The sequence below is a fragment of the Nuphar pumila genome, chromosome 3 (genome assembly GCF_984573655.1).
Source record: "Nuphar pumila chromosome 3, dmNupPumi1.hap1.1, whole genome shotgun sequence".
NCBI classification, from domain to species: Eukaryota; Viridiplantae; Streptophyta; class Magnoliopsida; order Nymphaeales; family Nymphaeaceae; genus Nuphar; species Nuphar pumila.
Genome location: NC_143251.1, coordinates 128,469,923 through 128,491,007, shown reverse-complemented (window position 1 = coordinate 128,491,007; position 21,085 = coordinate 128,469,923). Strand labels below are relative to the sequence as shown.

The following is a 21,085-nucleotide window of genomic DNA, read 5'->3' as shown; positions in this document are numbered from 1 at the left end:
ATGAGAAAATCAGTTGTCCCCGTAGACACAAACCTCGCAAAAATAAAAAAAAATGGGTTTTAAAAAAAATCCATAAAATTATAAAATAGATATGAATTATTGAATCAATATATAAAATTTTATAAAAATATGATGAAAACTGTTTTTATCAAGTTAATAATATGATAAAAATGCACCCTATGGCAGTGGACCGGGGTGGGGGACAAGGTCTTCACCCCTACCCCATCTCAAAATCCTGCCCTCCATCCCTGCACGGGTTTTGATTTTAACCTTCATCACAGACTTCATTTTCTTTCCATGTCCTCCATTCCTGGTCCAAACGGGGCAAGGCAGGGTGGGGTCCGTTTCCTCTCGGTCCATTGCCATCCCTAAAAAAAAAGATTGGGCATGAGACAGGGCAGAGTAAGGTTAGGATCGAGACAGGGCGGGGCGGGGGAAAGCATAAGTTCATCCTCACCCCTATCCCTGCACGGGTTTTGATTTTAACCTCCATCCCCGTTTCATGTCCTTCATCCCTTGTTCAAGTGGGGCGAGGTGGGTTGGAGCCCCGTTTCTTCAGGTCCACTGCCATCCCTAGGCCCTGTCCCCAAGATGGAGGATGATCATGTGCTTAATGCACAGATATTTGTGCAATCATATTGCACCTGATCTTTTAAACATGATGTCTTGTGAAGATGATATTCATGCAGTCGCTCCCACCATATGAATCGAGCCCTTCATGGGAATCTTCATAATTTCTATATTTAACACTAGTTGCATCAAACTGGATCTGTCTAGACAGATTTCATCTCAATTCTGATTAGTTAATCAGGTTGGGTTCAGTTTTATTTTTTTTTAAGTTCCAAGCGGGTCCTAATCTACCTCTAGATCCAACAAGATCGACATATAAATTTGGATCTGATTAGCACAAAATAGCTATTTGATCCTTATTTGGTAAAACCTTTTTTCATATCCCTATGGTTCAGAGACAAGGGAGCTCTGAGTTTTTAGTAGAGTTGGAAAACAAGCCAAGCCTCATGACAATGAACAGGATTTTATCCGATACCTAATCAAATTCTATTCCGTTTAGTTGCACTTAGTAAGCCAAAACAATATCCAAATATAATTTGATGCTGATATGGTTTTGATCTTTTGCTACCAAATCCGAGAAATAACCAATTTGATGGGTATCTGAATCTATTTACATGTAGAAAAAGTGGATCGGCTATGAGCTTATCACCATTTAAATCCGAATCCAAATTTGACACTGTTTAGCCCGCATCCAATTAGTCGAAAATGGTATTAACCACATCCAATCTGAATCCGAACCGTTTACATCCCCATCTGCTCATGTTCAACTCATAAAGAACTCAAGAGCAGGTAACCTGTGCTTGGCAAGCCAAACATGAACCATAAGTGTTAGGCTAGGGTTGGCTCATATAAGATGGTTTAGACTTGGAAAAACTAGGTCTCCACCATGAAGTACACAAAATCACAAAGAAATCCCAAAACTATGAGGACATCGTCCCACAAACCAAACTTGGAACAGGAGGCTCTACTGGATCCACAAAGGGCTGCAAATACATCGGGTTTTGGTCAAATATATCATTCAGACTCCACAAGTTTTTTTGGGTACGGATCCTTACAACTCGAAGACCCTAATATGCATTCAGATTGGATTTGGATTTACTTAATTGGATTATTTTTTTATTATTTCGGATCAAATTTAGATCAGTATTTTTTGTCGGATCTATGTTTGATTTGGATCAAGCTGGATCTGCCTTTTTCTTTTCTACATCTAAAGATTTTGTTTTTTAGACTTTTTTACCTGATTAGTTACCAGATTCAGTATTATCATTATATATTTCGTATTTGAATTCAACCCCAACTTATAGGTTATCATTCGCACCCGGATCCGATTCGAATCCATCGCATGCATTTGGATCAAAGTTGGATCAGATATGATCCGGATCCGGATCCGTTCCGTTTTCCACCCCTAGGCGAAAAAGCAATCACCGCCTTCTCCGCCTTCCTCTGTTTCAGTTGGGGTCCTTCTCTCTCTCTCTCTCTGGGAGAGTAGTTGTTTTCTCATTGAAACGGTGAAGGAATTCGACTCTCAAAGAGTCGAGGATGAAGTGCGATTCTGTGCAATGCTTGTGGCCTCAATCCCCGCTCACCCACAACATCACTGCAACGGCGGTGTTAGATCGGACCCAATCAATCTATACCGGTGGGGTCGACGGGTCCATCATCTGGTGGAAGGTCTACTCCTCTCCTGGGAGTCGAATTCCGAAGATGGTATGCTTCTGTTATCACCACCGACATCACCATGTCTTGTTTATTTATTTACTTTGGATTTGGTGGCCAGAAATTGCCAGAATCGAGGTTTCCTGATTGTGGGTGTATGCTTGATTTGGTTCATTTGGTGCCTGCATATAGAATTAAGATTTCCCGCGTATGATATTGGACTAAAATTGTTGTTGGTGATGGTGAATGTTGTGATTTTTGCGTCTCTGAACACCATAGAGTATCAAAAAGCATATAATGTCATGTAGTTGTGTAGAAGATATTGGAATTCTCTGTCGATACTATCTATAAGGATTTGTTGAAACGCTATCCTATTTGGATTGTTAGAGGCCGTTATTGCTTCTAGTGATTTCATGCGCGCCTTTGTATTCATGTTGATTTATGGAATGTGCTTCAGTGTACTCATCAAAACTGGAGAAATTTGAATTATTGCAGTTTTAGAAATTTGGTTATTGTTCTTGATGCTTCATGTTACGTTCCAGGGAGTTCTGACATGTTTTGGAAGTAGATAAAATGCTGCAAATTTAGGGATAGATTTGCGACACGTGAAAGTAGGTCATATTAGAATATAAGGGTCAAACTCCACTTGATTGGGGATTTATGAACCTGATCAGGTTACAGGAAACTGGATTCAGACTGGATTTTGACTGTGTTTTGGGTCCGGTAGGGTTTAGTGGAAAATCTGGGGATCTAAGGCTAATTTTTTTAGGGTTGGTTGAGGATACATGAGAGCACCTATGGTTAAAATCTCAAGCTTAGATAAGGTTGGGTTAGGGAGATATGACTCAGGAAATTCGGGTTAGATTATGCAATTCACAACATATGTTAGATTTTTTGGAATTAGTTTGGGTCAAGTGGGTTTAGGATAAGGTGGGGGCTGGTTTGACTTATAGGAACCTAGTAGACACTCTTGGAGAGTTCTACTACAGAGCTGCAGGTCAGGGGGGGGTCGTTTGGATGCAGGTTGGTGCAACAAGGCTTCAACCCAGAGTTACCGGAAGCGCCTAGGTAAGTGGAGAGGCGCGCTTCCCCGAAGCGTGCTTCCCTTTTATGGGAAACACGTTTTCCTTTAATGGGAAGCGTGCTTCCCATCACGCTTCCCCCATGTTTCCCCCTCGCTTCCCCCTCACTTCCTAGGTCGCTTCTGAGACGATTCCCGATTCGCTCCTAAGTAGTCCCACACTTCCCACTTCCTAAAATTTTGAAAGTACCTCGCTTCTCGCTCCTGCTTCCCGTATCACTTCCCGCTCCCGCTTCCTCAACTGACAACCATAGTTCAGCCACCGTCGAGCTTAAGTCCACCAGACTTGGCTTGGGCCAAGTTTCTGACCTACTAGAGGTCTGAGCTTGGTCATGCAAGAGCGAAACTTGAGAGAGGGCCTAGAGGCCAATGAAAGAGAGTGAGAGAAGCTTAGGGGCTTACAGAGATAGAGAGAGGGAGAGATTCAAACATCAATTCATTTCATTTCATGATCCTTTCAAGTACATTATATGGGGTTTATATAGACTGTAGAGGAAGTATTTACATCTCTACACTAGTTACAAAACTTAATAAAAGAAACTCTAAAACAAGAAGAAGACTACTTAACTAAAACCTAAAACTAGGTAAGCCTTCATTAGAATTTGGTACACCTATTTGGCCTAGTCTATTCCAAGTAAACACCTCCTTTGACTTTGTCATTCTTAGCCAAGTCTTTTTCTCCTTTTTTAGGCCTTCGTTGAACAAGGCCACACGTCCACCTAAGCCTTCAAGAGGAGAGGTTGACCTCCCTAGGTGGGTCCCACGAGGACTGGCCAATTTTGGGGCAGGTTGGTGGATTTGGTTTCCAATAATGCCTTCAATCTTGAAATGAGGTGGCGCCCTTGAAGCGGGTCCTGCTGATCCAACACTTGGCTTGAGTCCCACTTAGTTGAGGTGGCTTGCTTGGAGCTTGGATCTGGAGCAACATCAATTAGATCCAAGTCCCTTGGTGTAATGAATATGGATCTGGGTCTGAGTAGGTCATTCTTAGATCTATTTGAGCCAATGGATGTAGGTTGAGGTCTTTCACAATGGGATCCGCTTTGATTGACTGGGGAAATGGGTCCTCCAAAATTTTGATCATATCATCCTCTCTCCCTTGAAAATTACCTAGTGGACTAGGCAAGGATCCGCTTCGAAGACCGCAGTCGAATATGAAGGTTTGCGCAACACTTCATATTCTTTGGCAGACCGTCTTCCAACCTTGAGCATCACGTGACACCCGTGTGTCCTTCCAACACACGAGTTGTCTGCATTTGTGTGCCTCTAAAGGGGAAGATCACTTCGTTGCTGGTGGATCCGCTATTGGCTTTCGCCTGGATAAAAAATAGTACAGGGATTCATGCCAAACACCACCGGCCATACCACCATCCAAATGACATTGGTGCTTTCCTTGAGATTCAAACTTTTGCCTTGATGTGTGTTCATCCTCGTGGAGTAGTGAGGCCATGGTTGAACCATCGTCTCATTTTCCGGCATCTTTGAGTTACTCCTCGCATCGCTCAACACTCCCTTTACATTCTTTGGCAAATTTTGGCATGGTTGGTGAGGTTTACGAAAGCCATTAAGTGACTTTTTAACATTAATTGGGCTCTATTCTCGATGTCACTCATACCGGAATTCGCAATAATCAATTTGGAGAAGTTGGGCAAAGCGAGCAAAGGAACCTTGTATATGGCTTGCTTGAGTTGCCCAAGGGCGAATTCGATTCCTTCGATCCAAACATGGGCATTCTCTTCTAACTTTGCTTCCAAGGAGGCAACCATAGTTCCTTCGTCCACTATGCGCCCTTAACCATCCATGATGGGTCCAAGGAACACTCTCACAACCTTGACGGGTGTGGGCTTAAGCGAAGAGGTCATGGTTTCAGTCTTCTTGGATTTTGCGTCTTTGCTTTGTTGGTCCCTCACATGGCCATGGTAGGACATTGTAGAGTGCCCTAGATTGTAGAGAGTCCATAAAACCATGAATAAACGCTCCTCGAAGGGAATATGAGGATCTTAGGAACTGTGGGAAGGGGAGGAGGTAAGTTTGCCGATCTTGTTTTCAAACTCTACAAGAACCTTCTTTCTTGGTTTGCGGATCTTTGGCCAATCGGGGGGTCGATTAGGTCTCTTTACAAAGGCTAAATGTTTTAGTCGTTCCTCTTCTACCCTAGCCTTGGCGAAACGTCCTTATAGGGTTTGGGAATATCGAACCATGCGCTTATCCCGCATTCCAACCCTAGATTTTTTTTCGAATGCATTTATCGAGGTGGGTTTGGGCCAACCCTCGTGCATAGTAAACGGTTCTTTGCACATCAAAGGTCCAAATTCCCTTAGGAGTCCCTTTTCGAAGGTCACCCTAATGGGTGTCCCAAGACAATGCTTGTGCCTCTGGTCCTACTTTAATCCATCGCCATTGAGGTGTTCTAATGCGCACCCTAAACTATCTTCGAAGATTTTCATTAGGCTTATAGTTCACCTTTTTACATCATAGAACTCATCATGCGAGTTCGAGAGAGAGGGGTATGGAGTTTCTTTCACTTGATGAAGTGGAACACCATATTATTGCGTTTGTATGTTCGCTTTCACCTCCTCTGGTAGTTCTTTGGTAACCGCATTGACCTCAGGAACAATGACTAGTTCATCCTCATCAGTTTTGTCCACAGGTTGGGGCAATGGGGCTTATTCACATGCCAAAATCTTGGCACACTTCATGAGCATAACTCCTCCTTGGGAAGCGGATCAGAGCAACAGTTGCGCGACCCAGACTTCCTCCTGGACTTGTTGTAGCAAGCTAGAGAGGCTTTGGAAGTTGGTTCCAGAACCGTCCTTGCGCTTTTCAACAACTCCGCGCTTGGTGTTGGGCTTTCCACCGAACTTGTTGATGAACTTAAAATTCATCGTGGGTGGTCGGCCTTGGCCTTGCTTAGGTAACATTAACATAGGGTGATCAAGGTTTGCTCTGATATCAAGTTGTTATGTTCCTGGGTCCACGAGGTAGGTCTGAGTTCAATGGTAGGCCTAGGTAGGTTGGTTAGGTTAGAAACGGGGTTAGGTTTTGTTTGAGTTTTAACAGGTTTTGGGAAAAAGTTTAGTACGCCCAAATTACAATAGATAAAATATTGCAAATTTATGGAGAGGTTTAAGACACGTTGAAGTATGTCTTGTTAAAATATCAGGGTCAAACTCCATTTGTTTCGGGATTTATGAGCTCAGGATTAGGTTGCAGGAAACTGGGTTCAGATTGGGTCTAGACTGTGTTTTGGGTCCAGTAAGGTTCAATAGAAAATTTGGTTATCTCTACTGGTTTGGGATCTAAGGCTAATTTTTTGAGAGTCGGCTGAGGACACATGGGAGCACCTATGGTTGAAATCTTAGGCTTAGATCCGGTTGGGTTAGGGAGACATGACTCAGGGAAGTCGGGTTAGATTCTGCAATTCACAGCATGCATAATATGTTAGGTTTATTTTAATCAGTTTGGGTCAAGTGGGTGCAGGCATGGGTTTGTGCTAAGGAGAGGGTTGGTTTGACTTACAGAGACTTAGTAGATACTCTTAGGGAGTTTTACTACAGAGTTGCAGGTCAGGGGGATCGTTTGGATGTAGGTTGGTGCAGCAAGGGTTCGGCCACCATCGAGCTTAAGTTCACCACACTTGGCTTGGGCCAAGTTTCCAAGTTCCTGACCTTCTAGAGGTCTGAGCTTGGTCCAGCAAGAGAGAAACGTGAGAGAGAGAGAGAGAAACTTAGAGGCTTGGAGAGAGGGAGAGACGATTTTGAGAGAGGGAGAGATTCAAACTTCAGTTCATTTCATTTCATGATCCTTCCAAGCACATTACATAGGGTTTATATCCACTGTAGAGGGAGTATTTACATCTCTACACGAGTTACAAAACTTAATAAAAGAAACTCTAAAACAAGAAGAAGACTACTTGACTAAAACTAGGTAAGTTATTCCTAGTAAACACCTCCCTTAACTTTGCCATTTTTATCCAAGTCCTTTTCTCCTTTCTTAGGCCTTCATTGAACAAGGTCACACGTCCACCTAGGCCTTCAAGCGGAGAGGTCGACCTCCCTAGGTATGTCCCACAAGGACTGGCCGGTTCTGGGGCGGGTTGGTGGATCTAGTTCTCATTAATGCATTCAATCTTGAAATGAGGTGGCGCCCTTGGAGCGGGTCCTACTGGTTCAACATGGCACCTATGATGATGTGGCTTGCATGGCTGATGTGGCAACACTTGGGTTGGGTCCCACTTAGCTGAGGTGGCCTAGCTTGGATCTAGAGCAACGTCAATTGAATTCATCCAAGTCCCTTGGTGTAATGAATATGGATCTGGGTCTGAATAGGCCATTCTTAGATCTATTTGAGTTAATGGATGTGGGTTGAGGTCTTCTTCACTGGGATCCGCTTTGACTGACCGGGGCAATGGGTCCTCCAGAATTTCGACCATATCACTTCATTAATGCATTGGTCTATGTTATTGTTAAAGATGCTATAAAAGAATTGATTTTGGTTTTCCATTGGAATGAAACAGCAAACAGATTATCACCACCACCACTTCATTAGTTTGCTGAAATTGAAGCAATGGTTTATTAGATAATAAAGGGAAAATCCATAGTTTTTTCAAGGAAGATAGGCTGTTATGCAGGGGTGTATTCTTATTATTGTAATTATCATTTACTTGCTTTTTGCTGTTTCAGGATGTAAAACCCATGGCAATGCTATGCGGTCACTCTGCAAGTATAGCTGATTTGGATATCTGTACGCCTGTTTCAGACAGTGGAGAGACCGGTGATGCATGTGATAGTAGGGCTATCCCAGTTGGTTCTGAAGCGTTGATGAGCGCCTGTACTGATGGAGTTTTATGCATTTGGAGTAGAGACAGCGGACATTGCCGCCGTAGAAGAAAATTGCCTCCATGGGCTGGGAGTCCATTTGCCTTATCGTCCTTATACAGATCCAGGCGATACGTCTGCATTGGTTGCACATCTGCTGATGGTATGCATTTATCAAGCTATCATTCAGCTGAAACTGATGATGGGGGGATTGCTAGTAGTAGCATCAATTATGGGTCTGTGATTGAAAAAGAAATAAGTGCTAGACCTACTTCAAAGGGTGCTATTGTGATTATAGATGCATGCACTCTTAATATTGTTCATACTGTCCTGCATGGAGTTTTATCTATTGGCCTTGTGCAATCAATGGTTGTAGCACCATCAGAAGAAAAAGGAAAGCAATTAGTGATTATGGCAGATGGACTTGGACGATATCAATCACTTTCGATAACAATGGATCATTGGGCAGATGCAGAAGATGGAATAAATGTTGAGAGTACTTCTGCATCTGACTTGGAGCAGTATGCATACACAAAAAATGTAGATGATAGGGTAAATGGAGTATCCATAGCACCCCATGGAAAGATTATTGCTTTAATTTTTAGTAGGCAGTGCACATTTAAATCAACAAGCAATGGGATGGATATTGGGAAGATATCCTTAGCAAACAGTTCTCTTTGCAATGAAGGCATGTCGATTCCAGCATACCTTACAGGAGGAACATTTTTTGCAGTTGAGGAGTTTGATTCAAATGTAGTAGCTGCCAGGAACTCAGTTGAAGGTTTTGTGGATAAGTTTGTTGTCTGGAACAATTGTGGTGCTGCAATGGTATATCTCATATCAGGTTCCACGAGAACCTTTAATGTTGAGTGCTTATGTGAAGTGCCTGCTGTTTCTTATTCAGCTGAACTAAAAGTGCAGACTAGTTTCTGCAAGTTAAACCAATATTTAATTCGTACTGAATCCATATGCTTTGATGATGACAACTCAGCTGAGTTTTCTTTGTTATGGACATCTCAAATCAGTATATGGCTAGCGTGTCAGCCATCTGTTGATGACAACTCTGCTGTATCTCATCCAAGCATTATGCTTGGGGAGGGTGGCTTTTTGGGGGACTGGTTTTATAGCTCAAATACTTCTGGAAATTATTGTTCTCAGCACAACGAGCTTAGTGACTGTACAAAAGTGCATCTGGGAGCAAGGAATAATAAGGATGATGAAATAAATTTCAAACAGCTAAATGATTATACAAAAGTAACTCAGGTAAAGAAAGGAAAGGTAGTAACGTCTTCAATGGTACTGTCAAATGTTCCAGTTGCTCCTTATGCTGTAGTATATGGCTTTCATAATGGGCTAATAGAAGTTATTCTGCTTGACAAGTATCTTCAGGAACTAAAATGTGCTGATGGGTTTGAAAAGTATAAAACTAATGCAAATATATCTGAACATACTTTTTCAGGACATACTGATGCTATACTTTGTTTGGTACATCATCGTATGACAACAACCACAGAAGGAAATTTTGAGCAAGTGTTGATATCGGGCAGCATGGATTGTACAATACGTGTATGGGATTTATATGCTGGTACCTCAATATTAGTGCTTCACCATCATGTAGCTCCTGTAAGGCAAATTGTTCTTCCACCACCTTGGACCTATCGTCCCTGGAGTGATTGCTTTATGTCTGTTGGGGAGGATGGCTGTGTTGCACTTATTTCCCTTGATACACTACGTGTGGAGAGAATGTTTCCTGGCCACCCTGACTATCCCAAGATGGTTGCATGGGATAGTTCTAGGGGTTATATTGCAAGTCTAGTCAGGAAGAACTCACCACATTCTAATGGACTGGATTTTTTGTACATCTGGGATGTTAAGACTGGCGCCATGGAGCGGGTAATCCGTGGTACTGCTTCACATGCAATGTTTGAAAATTTCTGCAGGGGAATGGGTATAAATTCCTCTGGTGGATACCATATTGATAGTACAACTTCAGCATCTGCATTGTTTTTTCATATGATCGATGATCCAACTCTTTGCATCAGTCATAGGGACATTGCTGCACCTGCAGAAAGTAGAGAACCTGTCTTATCCAAGTCCATTGGTTCTCTAACACATGATATCAAAGGAAAGTTGACATTGTCAAGTGTTCTAAGCACTCTTGGGCAAATCCAAATTGGAAATAAATCTACTGCTTCTATAAAACAACCTTTATTGCCGCCAGTCTTTCAGAAAAATGATAAATTAATCAAATGTTTATGTCCATTTCCTGGTGTTGCTGCTTTCATATTTGACCTCCATGATCTGATATCTCCTAAACAAGGAAGGAATGTGCATAAAAAAAGTGATGATAAGCATCCGTTGAATGCTTGCAAGCCAGAAGCAGAAAGCCAACAACAGTATGTTTGCTCAGAAAGTTTATCTGAAGTGAAAAGGGATTTACCTCACTTCCCTGGTGAACATGCATGGGCAGGAACTTTGGAACGATTCTTACTTCAGTTCAGTTTATCTTTTCTTCATTTGTGGGGTGTAGATGCAGCACTTGATCAGTTGCTGATAGATGAAATGAATATTTACAGACCAGAGCACTTTCTGGCAGCCCCTGGGCTTCGTGGAGATAAGGGTTCCTTGACCTTAATATTTCCTGGTTTGCAGACAACCCTGGAGGTATATATAGGAACCTTTTTTTTGTTTTGATGTAATATTGAATTTTCTTTATCTTCTGTGTTTCCTCATTGAAGTTCTGTGTATTTTAGTTTTGGAAGACTTCCTCAGAATTCGTTGCAATGAGATCTCTTACAATGGTTTCCCTTGCTCAGCGTATGCTAAGCTTATCCCGTCCAACTTCAGATGCTAGCAGGTATTGAGTTTTCTTGATATTCTCACTCAGATTCTGGGGTTATTTACTGCTCTCTTACCTTTAAAGGTTTTATGCCAAAAACGTGTTTGACAGAAATGGATCAGGTGCAATAATCTGCGGCATGCGAGTTACAAACTGAATTTGATGAGAACTAATGCATTTTACTTCAGTATACAATTGTGGTTTTGAGCTAAAAAGATTAAATATTTGCTTTGAGATTAACTATTATAACTTTCGGGTCTCCAGTAATCTCTCTCTCTAAACTGAATATGACCCCAGGACACATTAAGTATTTTCGATAGCACCATGAAAGGGCATGTCTATGGCACAGTCAACCACACATAACTGTGTGGGTTCAGCATTGAATGTTGATGTTACCTTTGGCTAATCTCAAAAGCAGAAAGACAGTCAAATATTTGATTGTAATATATGTATATATATATATATATATATATATAACTCCTTTTTTGAAACTGCTGTGATTGATTGCATGATACATTTGCATCTCCTCCACTTAGTTTATATCATAGTCACCTATATCATTCAAGATAATTTCTCGATGAGGGTTTTTCTTGGAGATATTTTCAAAAGGTAAAAAGTCTCGGGAAATCTCGAAAGCTTAAAAAAATAAAAAAATAAAAATAATAGTAAGAAATAATAGGTTTTCTATTATTTTTCTTACAAAACTATAAAGAAACAAGTTTTTAAAGATTTTAAAATACAAAAGAAACAGAAAAATAGAAAATGTGTACTTAAAAATATAAAAATATTTTTTATTTGAAAAAATATCATGATATTTTTGTTTTAGCGATGTTTAGAAAATATCGTGAGATTTTCCCGATAATATCAGCTACCTCAATATCTCAGAATTTTTTGTGATATTTTCAAAATATCGCCAGTATCAGTGACTATGGTTTATATATCTCTGACAGCAAAACTTTATATATGTGCATGCATATGTTTGTGTGTTCATGGGTGCACGTGTCTGCATGTGGTCTGTGTTCCCATAATTTGATTTTTCTAGAAATACTGTGTGTGGGGGTGAAATTTTTAAGCTTCTATTTTAAGAGCAGGGCTGCCTGAAAAAGGTCTAAACAAATGTGTTTGATATTCTAACAAGACAGTGTAACATATTTAATTTCAAAGAAGATTATCGAGTTGAGATTGTTAAGAACAATGAAGCAAATAATATACATTTACTGCCATTCTTCACTTGTCATCTTGTTATAGAGCTTTGGTGGTTTAATACAAGTATGACATGTTTAATATCTGGCCACTTCCATGTTTAATGCGCATTAAGTACACAGATGCGTCTGATAAATTAGGAATGTAAAAATGGATAATAGATATTTGGTGCACATAACACAAGTGAGTACACAATTTAGCTTTCCTATTACTGACTTTGCCTCTTAGTTTCCACTTCTTTTTAAGTTTTTGATCTTATATTCTGCTAGTGGTAGGCCTGATATCTTATAATATTACATTTTTATGTTCCAATTATCTATAGTCCACGAGGTTGAGTATCTGGATGGTATATATATTACGTGAATTGGATGTTCTAGATTTCCTTTGTTGTCAAATTGGATCTTTTATTTTTGCATTTTTGGCAAAATTTTTAGTTGAATTCAATTTGTCTTTTATTTGTTCGCAGTGCTTTGGCAGCATTTTACACTCGTAATTTTGCAGAGAGAGTTCCAGATGTTAAGCCACCTTTACTCCAGGTTCCTAGTGCCATCACATTGACACCTGCATTAAAATTCTGCTGTTATGCTTCCCCTTATCGGCTAGTATAAATGATCAATTGTATCTTGGGTTCCAATATAAATTCGCAATCATGGACCACTGTAGAACAGAGTCGCCTAAGGAATCCAATCATGATTATTGCTATTATTGGATATACTTTTCTTGTCCTGCAAAAGATTAGGCTTATGTGCACATATGCATAGAGTATAATGTAATATCATGGTGCAATATAATAGCTAATTATATCCTATGCTAACAAATAGTCTTGATTGGGAGGATTTAGTCCATCTTTCACACAGATGCCAGGATGTGAGATTGACTGCACTATCATGATTATCTTCTGGTATTGGATATTGTTTCCTTATCTTTCAAAAGTTTAGTCTTAACGTGTATTGCATCATTATATTATATTATACTCTGCACTGTCAACGTGTCAGACTTGAGCTAGACATGGATGTATACAGGCCCTTTTAACATCCACTAAAAACATGGAATTTAATGATTGAGATGGAACTTGAATAGTCAGTTTTGAGTATAAAATGCTTGATATATGGAGGTAGTGTACCTTAATTTCTAGATATAAAACTTAAAGTATATTGAAATTTGTGCCATTTTTCATGGTGACATAATCATGCAACAAAAGTGAATCTATAGGAAACAATATTGGAAGAAACATCTAAAAAAACGATCCTTGGTTTAACCAATTTAGAAGGATTGAAGTCTGGGTCACTCACCAGTGTGGATGGATGAGTTGACAAATGCTCATCTAGCAAACCAGGTGTTGTGGCATTGCTTATGGGGTGAGCTGGACCCCTGCTTTGAGGCAGATTCATGCCTCCAATCAAGGATCACCTTACTGATTTAGAATGTGATTTCTAAAAGTTATTGTGAAATCATAAACTTTTGGCATTCATTCATCTTCATGAACATGTTTTGGTTCCCTAGGCCCGTCTTTCCTTTTTGAACCATCATTTTCTTATGAGATTCTCTTTTGTTCTTGATATTTTATGTTATTTTCTTGACTTTGTAGCACACACAATTGCATTTTCTGAAGGACACTTGTATTCTTTCTTAGTTTATGTATAATTTATGGTATCTTCTTGACTTTACAGCTCAATCAATTGCATTAGATAAAGTAACTCATTCTCTCATTTCCTGTTTGTTTCCCAAAATAGGCTGATGATAATCATGATGTTGTGCCAAGATCTTTTGGTTCTTTCTCTGTTTCTTTTTGTTTTTTCCTTATAATGTTGCCACTTGCTTTTTTATTTGACGTACATGTGGATCTTTTTGTGCATTTCATGTAAAAAAAATCCAAATAGGCAGCATTCCATATTGCATTAATAGATTTTCACTTTAGATTGTTTTGTGAAATAGTCAATCAACTGAATAATGTTTGGTCCAGATTGTCATCTTTTGACTATGCTTTCTACATAACTAGGGATTTCTCATGTAACCTCAAGTTTTTAACTTGCAGTATGTGTACAGCTCTTGGCAAGTTTTTGGCAAGGTCAATCTGAGCATGTACGCATGGCTGCCCGTTCTTTGTTTCATTGTGCTGCTTCACGAGCAATTCCAATTCCACTTCGTGGTCAGAAGCCTTCTCTGGATTTAACTAATAACAGCTCTCTACTCAGCAAGGGTGAAGAATCAACTGATGGTATAGATGAAGCAACGCCAAGTATTGGTTCAAATTTGGATGGAAGCTTAGAAGGACAACAGGGTGACCAAATGGAGGATCCTTTAGTGCTTGCATGGCTTGAATCATATGAACTACATGATTGGGTTTCTATAATTGGTGGTTCAAGCCAAGATGCAAGGGCCTCACGCATCATAGTGGCTGCAGCACTAGCTGTCTGGTATCCTAGTCTAGTGAAACCAAATCTTGCTGCATCAGTTGTTCATCAACTCGTGAAGTTAGTCATGGCAGTAAGTGACAAATATAGTGCAACTGCAGCAGAGCTCCTAGCAGAGGGGATGGAGAATACATGGAAACCATGCATTAGTTCAGAGCTATCTCGTTTGATTGGAGACTTGTTTTTCTTGATCGAGTGTTTAAGTGGCACACCTGCTACAACTGTACAAAATCCAGTAGTAGCTGTGAATATTCGTGAGACTTTAATTGGGATTCTTCTTCCAAGCTTAGCAATGGCTGATATAGCGAGTTTTCTTAATGCGATTGATGGCCAGATTTGGGCCACTGCCTCTGATTCACCTGTTCATGTCGTCTCACTTATGACTCTGATAAGAGTTGTACGTGCTGCTCCAAAACTCATGTCTCCATTCCTTGATAAGGTACAATTACCTAATACTTGACAAATGAATCACAAATGATAGAGCTGATGATCATGGATGCTCAATGCCACTAATACTGTTGATTGAAAAAATAAGCTATTTTGTCTGTCTGTGTGTCATTCCTGTTCTTTTCCTTAAGGAAGTTCATCATATTCTCCATGTTAGTTAAAAACAACTATCTTCCTCTTGGCTTTTTATTGGTAAGAAAAGGATCATTTCATATGTTTCTGATTTTAATTCACATTAGACATGTAGCAATATACTGAGTCGTCTTAAATTTGATAACAGCTGGCCCTTTATAGTTATGTTTATCCTTACTGGTTTAAATCCATTGTTTGATCATTTAATTATGTCCATGGCAAATAATGCCTGCATAAACATTGAATATAATGTTTGCTTGATTGGCAGTAAGATGAAAAATAACATCTATTTTGGTGGCATCAGCATTGGCTGAATTACAGTTTCTAATGTTAGAACTGTTATCTGAAATGGTCCTGCTGATGGAATTGTATGTAACTTTATCTCAACTTGGTGAAACATTTGCAAGCAATGTAAATCAATTAGTAAAAACGAAAACATTTTTGTCTTATTGCATATAATAATGCTTATGTTCATATGTTGATCTTATTGAATGCCATTGGAAACAGTTAACTTTAGAACTTAGGAGTTTGATTGTAAATTTGGTGTCAGTTTTTAGATCATGATGCAGAGGATCTTGAACGAATTTCACATGGGTAAAATCTTTAGGTGCAATAAAGGATTTCATGATAGAGCAAGTTATATTATGTTTAAAACAACCAGTGCCCTTTTCCTGTCGACCAATAATAGTGTAGCAGCATAGAGTAATTTGGCATTCTGATCTGTGGTATCCCTTGAATGATAGAGCTGTTGTGGTTTAGCTGTTGTAAGTTATCATAGATTGTTTCCATGAGTTATTCATTTTTATGGTCAAGATATAGCTCTCTTTGACTGGAAATGGTGCTTCATTCTGGTTGATCCTAGATTATAACTCAGAATCAATACTATACGAGTCTCAGCAAAAAAAAAATTGGTTGACTCCTGTAACCTGCAGAGACCAAGGTGTTGCAGGTTGCTCACACTTTAGTTTTCCTCTCTGTGTTTCAAAACTGATAATTTGCTTATATATTAATTTGAATAGCTTTTACTTGATCTCTCACACCAAGTTGGGACACTGAACTAATTACTGCATTTGTATGCTCTAAGCCGCAGATTCATGCTGAGAATATAGACTCATATATATATTGAAAAGGATACTGAGACAGTAGAATTGATGATTATAAACATAGTCACCAATATCAATTTAGGCAATATCTTCATGAAGAAATTTATTGGGATGTTATAGGATTTTCTAATCTTGAGGAAATACCAGGAAATTCTCAGCATTTTTGAAAATATAAAATAACACAAAAGGTAGGAAAGAGTAGATTTTGGTTATGTATTCTTTTGTGTGAAGAAAAGGTAGAAAAGTTTTTGAAATATAGAAAAAATAAAGAGATGATAGAAAAAATTATTTAAATAATATGCATCTAAGTGATATCATGACATTTAAAATGGCAAAAATTTCATGATATTTTCCCTTTTTGATGTTTTTTTACTCTACCATGCTAGTATCATGATAGTTTCAAATATTGGCTATACCTTTTACCATGGTTACAGATAGTCCTTAGTGAATAGCATCACAAGTCCATTAAGAACAGTTACTGCAGGAGCCTAAAACCAGCGATTTTGCATGCATCTTGGATAGAAGAAGTTTTTAGTAGAGCTTAGGAGGTCAGTTGTGGGAAAACAATAATTGGTTTTTTTGCAGTGGGTAAATAATATTTGTTTGTCATTTCTTTGGGTGGTAAAATTATCCATGATGGTATATATTCCTGAATCCTGACTAGCAGAATTTGCACTGTTCAGGAACTTATTTATCAATGTTAAACTGATAGCTTTGTCCTTGTGTATTGATGATACTGATAATTGTCAGATGTGCAGGTAGTGTATTTTATCCTGCTGACCATGGACCTTGGGAACTCCGTCATGAGAGAAGCTTGCCTTCATAGCTCCATGGCAGCTCTTAAGGAGGTGGCGCGTATTTTTCCAATGGTTGCTTTGAATCAAGGAGCAACAAGGCTTGCTGTTGGAGATTTAATTGGAGACATACGCAGACTCACCATTCAAATATATGACTTGCAAGGGTATACACTTTTGAATGACATATTCTGATCCTTTTGTCTTTTGTTTTCAGTGGTTATCTAGGGGTAGATGGCCATGGAGTCTGTCAGAAATTTTATGTCTACTTATGACACGTCAGTTTGTATCTGCAGTGTAACAAAAATAAAGGTTCTGGATGCAAGTGGACCACCAGGACTTCCAAGTTTACTTGGAGGTGATTCGGATAGAATGATCACTGCAGGAATTTCAGTCCTTAGTTTTTCACCTGATGGTGAGGTATGGTTGTAGATTATGTATGACGATTTACATGTTAGCATAACAAAGGAATCATGTCTTTCTGGTCTGCCTGGATGGGCTGCAGTCATCTTTGATTGAAGGATTGGATACCACTATTTCAGAAGAAATGTTTGGATGCCCTCAACTGATTGCATCTTTCTTTGGTCGCTACATGCGGTTACTTTTTAACAACCTTTAGTTTTCCTTTCCTCTTTTGATACGTTGAACTCAGTTCAAAGTTGTCCTTACTGACTTAAAACTTCATTACTTCAGGCTTTTCATGTATACTTAGAGGCTATACATGAAACGGTTTATGAAAACAATTGTGTGTGTATGGGGCTTTCGCAGTGATAAGATCAGATCATGACTTTTTAGACATGGCCCAGGCATTTTAATTGTTTGTGTCATGAGTTGTCAGCTCTTGGTTAAATTAATGAGCATTACTTTCAATTTTGTCTTTTCAAATTAGGGGAGATTGAGATAGCTAAATCCTTTTTTTGCAACTTGTTAACTTCATAACTACGCCGTAGGCAATATAAATGAACTTTTGGCATTAATCAATAAGTAGGGGCTTTTCCATCTTTTCCATAAGATGGAAACAAATGGCAGACTGGGACACAAAGATGTTTGTATCAATGTCACCCTTTCTCCTAAAATAAGATTGCAATACCCTCATTCTTTCCAACACCCATGGAGTTTCTTTGAAAGCCGAAGGATGTACTTTTTCTTTGTTTCAAGAATGGGAACCATGTTTCATAGAGAATGTTTGGTAACGTCTTATGAGATTCGAACTCTTCATGCGAATGTGAGAATGAATCTCATTGGTAGGGCTAAACACATCAAAAAATGAGCAGTAAGAAACGAACTCTCATTTGCACTCATTTGCCTTTGCAAATGAGAATCGTTTTCTCATTCACATGAGAATCAGAATTGCAAGGGGCGTCTTGCGATTCTGATGCATATAACTCCAAATCAAATTTGATTTGGAGTCGCACATTGCACAGCAAACCAAATGTACCCATAATGTCAAGTTCACAACTTGCCTTGTTGAGGGTAGTAATGTTCAGGTTTTAGTTGTAAAAGTTGGTCATTTAGAAATTTTCTCTTGTTCACTGTTGAATATTTTGCTTGCCACAGGGGTTGGTTGCTTTCTCTGAGCATGGGCTGATGATCAGGTGGTGGTCCTTGGGAGCTTCATGGTGGGAGAAACTCAGCAGAAATACTGTTCCTATACAGTGCACAAAACTGATTTTGATTCCACCATGGGAGGGATTCTCTCCTAATTCTTCTCGGTCAAGCATAATGGCTAGCATTCATGGGCACAGTAGCCCACGTCATGCACAGGTGCCCACCATGTTTGACTATGCTGCTATTCATTTTGTGTTTGTCATCAATAACCAAATTATAGTCAATCATTTCTGGAATTGGCACTTCTATTCTATCTTTGGGCGCTAACTATGAAAATTTATTGGTTTTATTTTATGTAAAGACATCTCGCTTTTTTCAGTTATAAATCTTGCAATTTTTATGGTTTCCTTCATTGCATGTTTTTCATTTTGTGAACATCTTTGGGATTCTTGCTGTAGGAGAAAACAAGGGGAACAACAGATGCAGACTGTTTGAAAGTTCTGGCTCAGAATATTGATCTCTCTTATCGGCTTGAATGGGAAGCTGGCAGAAAAGTCATACTCTTGCGGCATGGTCAAGAGTTAGGTTCCTTCCAGTTATGAGAGTCATGCTTATTATGAACAACTCAAATGCCATTGAAGAGAATGAACCAGCCATCTTCTTGCAAGGAACTCATGGTCTAGTCACAGGTTCCTTTCCATGGTTCTTTAAGAACTGATTAAGGCCAAAAATTGGCTGCATCCTCTCTTTTTTATGCTATGTAAAGTCTAGCATGTATCAGCAATTTGTTTGAATAACATTGCGTTCGATTTTCCTGATTATAATGAATACCAGTTCTAAGTCACAAATGTTGGTGCCATTATTTATTACAGTTTTCCTTTCTTAATTCTAGTTAATAATCCGTTCAAAAACCTAGATCAGCATACTCGATCGCTAATCAAAAAAAAAATTTAGATGATCGTGTAGTCCTGATCACTCCCAATGCACTGCAGGGGCAGGAAAAATCAATATTTCTAGCAGGTAATTCTGCTCATATGCAAATCGGTTATGCTTGTGAATCTGTAAATTTCTTTTGCGAATGTCATACAGCAGCATATGCAAATCTACTATGATCATAAATCTGTCATTGCAGTTGCGAGCGTCATACAGCAGCATATGCAAATCTGTTATGATCATAAACCTGTCATTTCACTTGCGAATGTCATACATCAGTATATGCAAATCTATTATGAACATAAATCTGCAATTTCATTCACGCAGGTCATACAGCAGCGAATGATAACTTACCATGTAGGCGAATCTATAGATGCATTCATGAACGTCATATAGATGCCTATGCAAATCCGCTATGTATATGAATCTGCCATTGTATTCCTGAATGTCATGTGAGCCTATGCCACATCGGCTAGTCATGGACACACACCCATGTGTTTCAAATTCATGATGTCCCATCAACTTGGTGATGTTTATGAGTCACCTACCAGATGATTCGTACCCTTGTGGGCACTGTTCATGAACTTTGAAGATGGGTGCCTAGGAATCTTGATGTTATGTTGATCCTTTGTAGTATCGGTAAAGAGCGTTTCTGGCTTGTTGGTTGCACGATGAACAAAGTGAATAGAATTGATCAGTACGTGGAAATGCATAAGCATCTAGCACAGGCAATGCTCTGACCAAATTTGTCATACAAAGCTGCTGAATGTTGTTAAATTGAGATCTGTAGGGGGTGTTTGTTTCATGCCCTTTCCTATGAAAGAGGCCCTCTTTCTCAGAAATAGTGAAACAAACATCTCTATTGAGAATATGTTATGAAACCCCTGTAATAAATGTAAAAAAACATCTTTTTTGTCAAAAATGGGTTCATACCTCTCCTTATGGGGAAGCACTTGCTCCTAAGCATTCTTTCAACGGAAAGTAGCTTCCCTTATGATGTCTTTGGATTGAGGGAATTGGGTGGGATTGGATTCCAGATCCATTATGGCTACTGTTCAATCAGAAGGAAAAAAATCCGTGGAATTTTCCGAATTTAAACAAGGTTACTACCAAGAGAATGTATTCGGAAGGAATTGATGGAAATGATTTGGCAACTCAGAGAATTGATGTGTGATGAGAATTGGAATTGTTTTCTTTTTTGGAAGAGCCTCTCCAAGGACTTGTTGCCAATGTTCTTGGATTTTTGGTAGTCTTTAAGGTTGATAATATAAATGAGAAATGAATTGACGTAGAGTATTTTTTTCTCACACAAACCCGAGCAGCCTACCGTATGCAATAAGATGAATGGGCCATGGCTGTCAACAAGTCAGGTACCCGACCCGTTTGGGCGCAGCTATATCGAACCATGTAACAAATTGTCGGGTATAGGTTCAAGTTGGAGTACTTGGTCGGGTAACATACATGAGATCCCATATCCAACAACATTTATTGATTCAATTCCCAACCAATGGGGGCTCAGCTTGTCTGGTAGGAGCAGCTAGTGCGCGT

General features: G+C 39.3%; 1 protein-coding gene across 1 annotated transcript; it reads left to right on the top strand.

The window, feature by feature from the left end:
• Positions 1-2,063: 2,063 nt before the first annotated feature.
• Positions 2,064-19,439, top strand: LOC149843736 (Transducin/WD40 repeat-like superfamily protein). The gene is made up of 9 exons (XM_090000962.1): positions 2,064-2,277; positions 7,990-10,788; positions 10,878-10,981; positions 12,633-12,702; positions 14,213-15,019; positions 17,021-17,223; positions 17,353-17,476; positions 18,614-18,820; positions 19,063-19,439. Exons 1-9 carry the CDS (start codon positions 2,110-2,112, stop codon positions 19,204-19,206), a joined length of 4,626 nt encoding a protein of 1,541 aa, XP_089857088.1. The 5' UTR covers positions 2,064-2,109; the 3' UTR covers positions 19,207-19,439.
• The last annotated feature ends 1,646 nt before the right edge of the window (positions 19,440-21,085 follow it).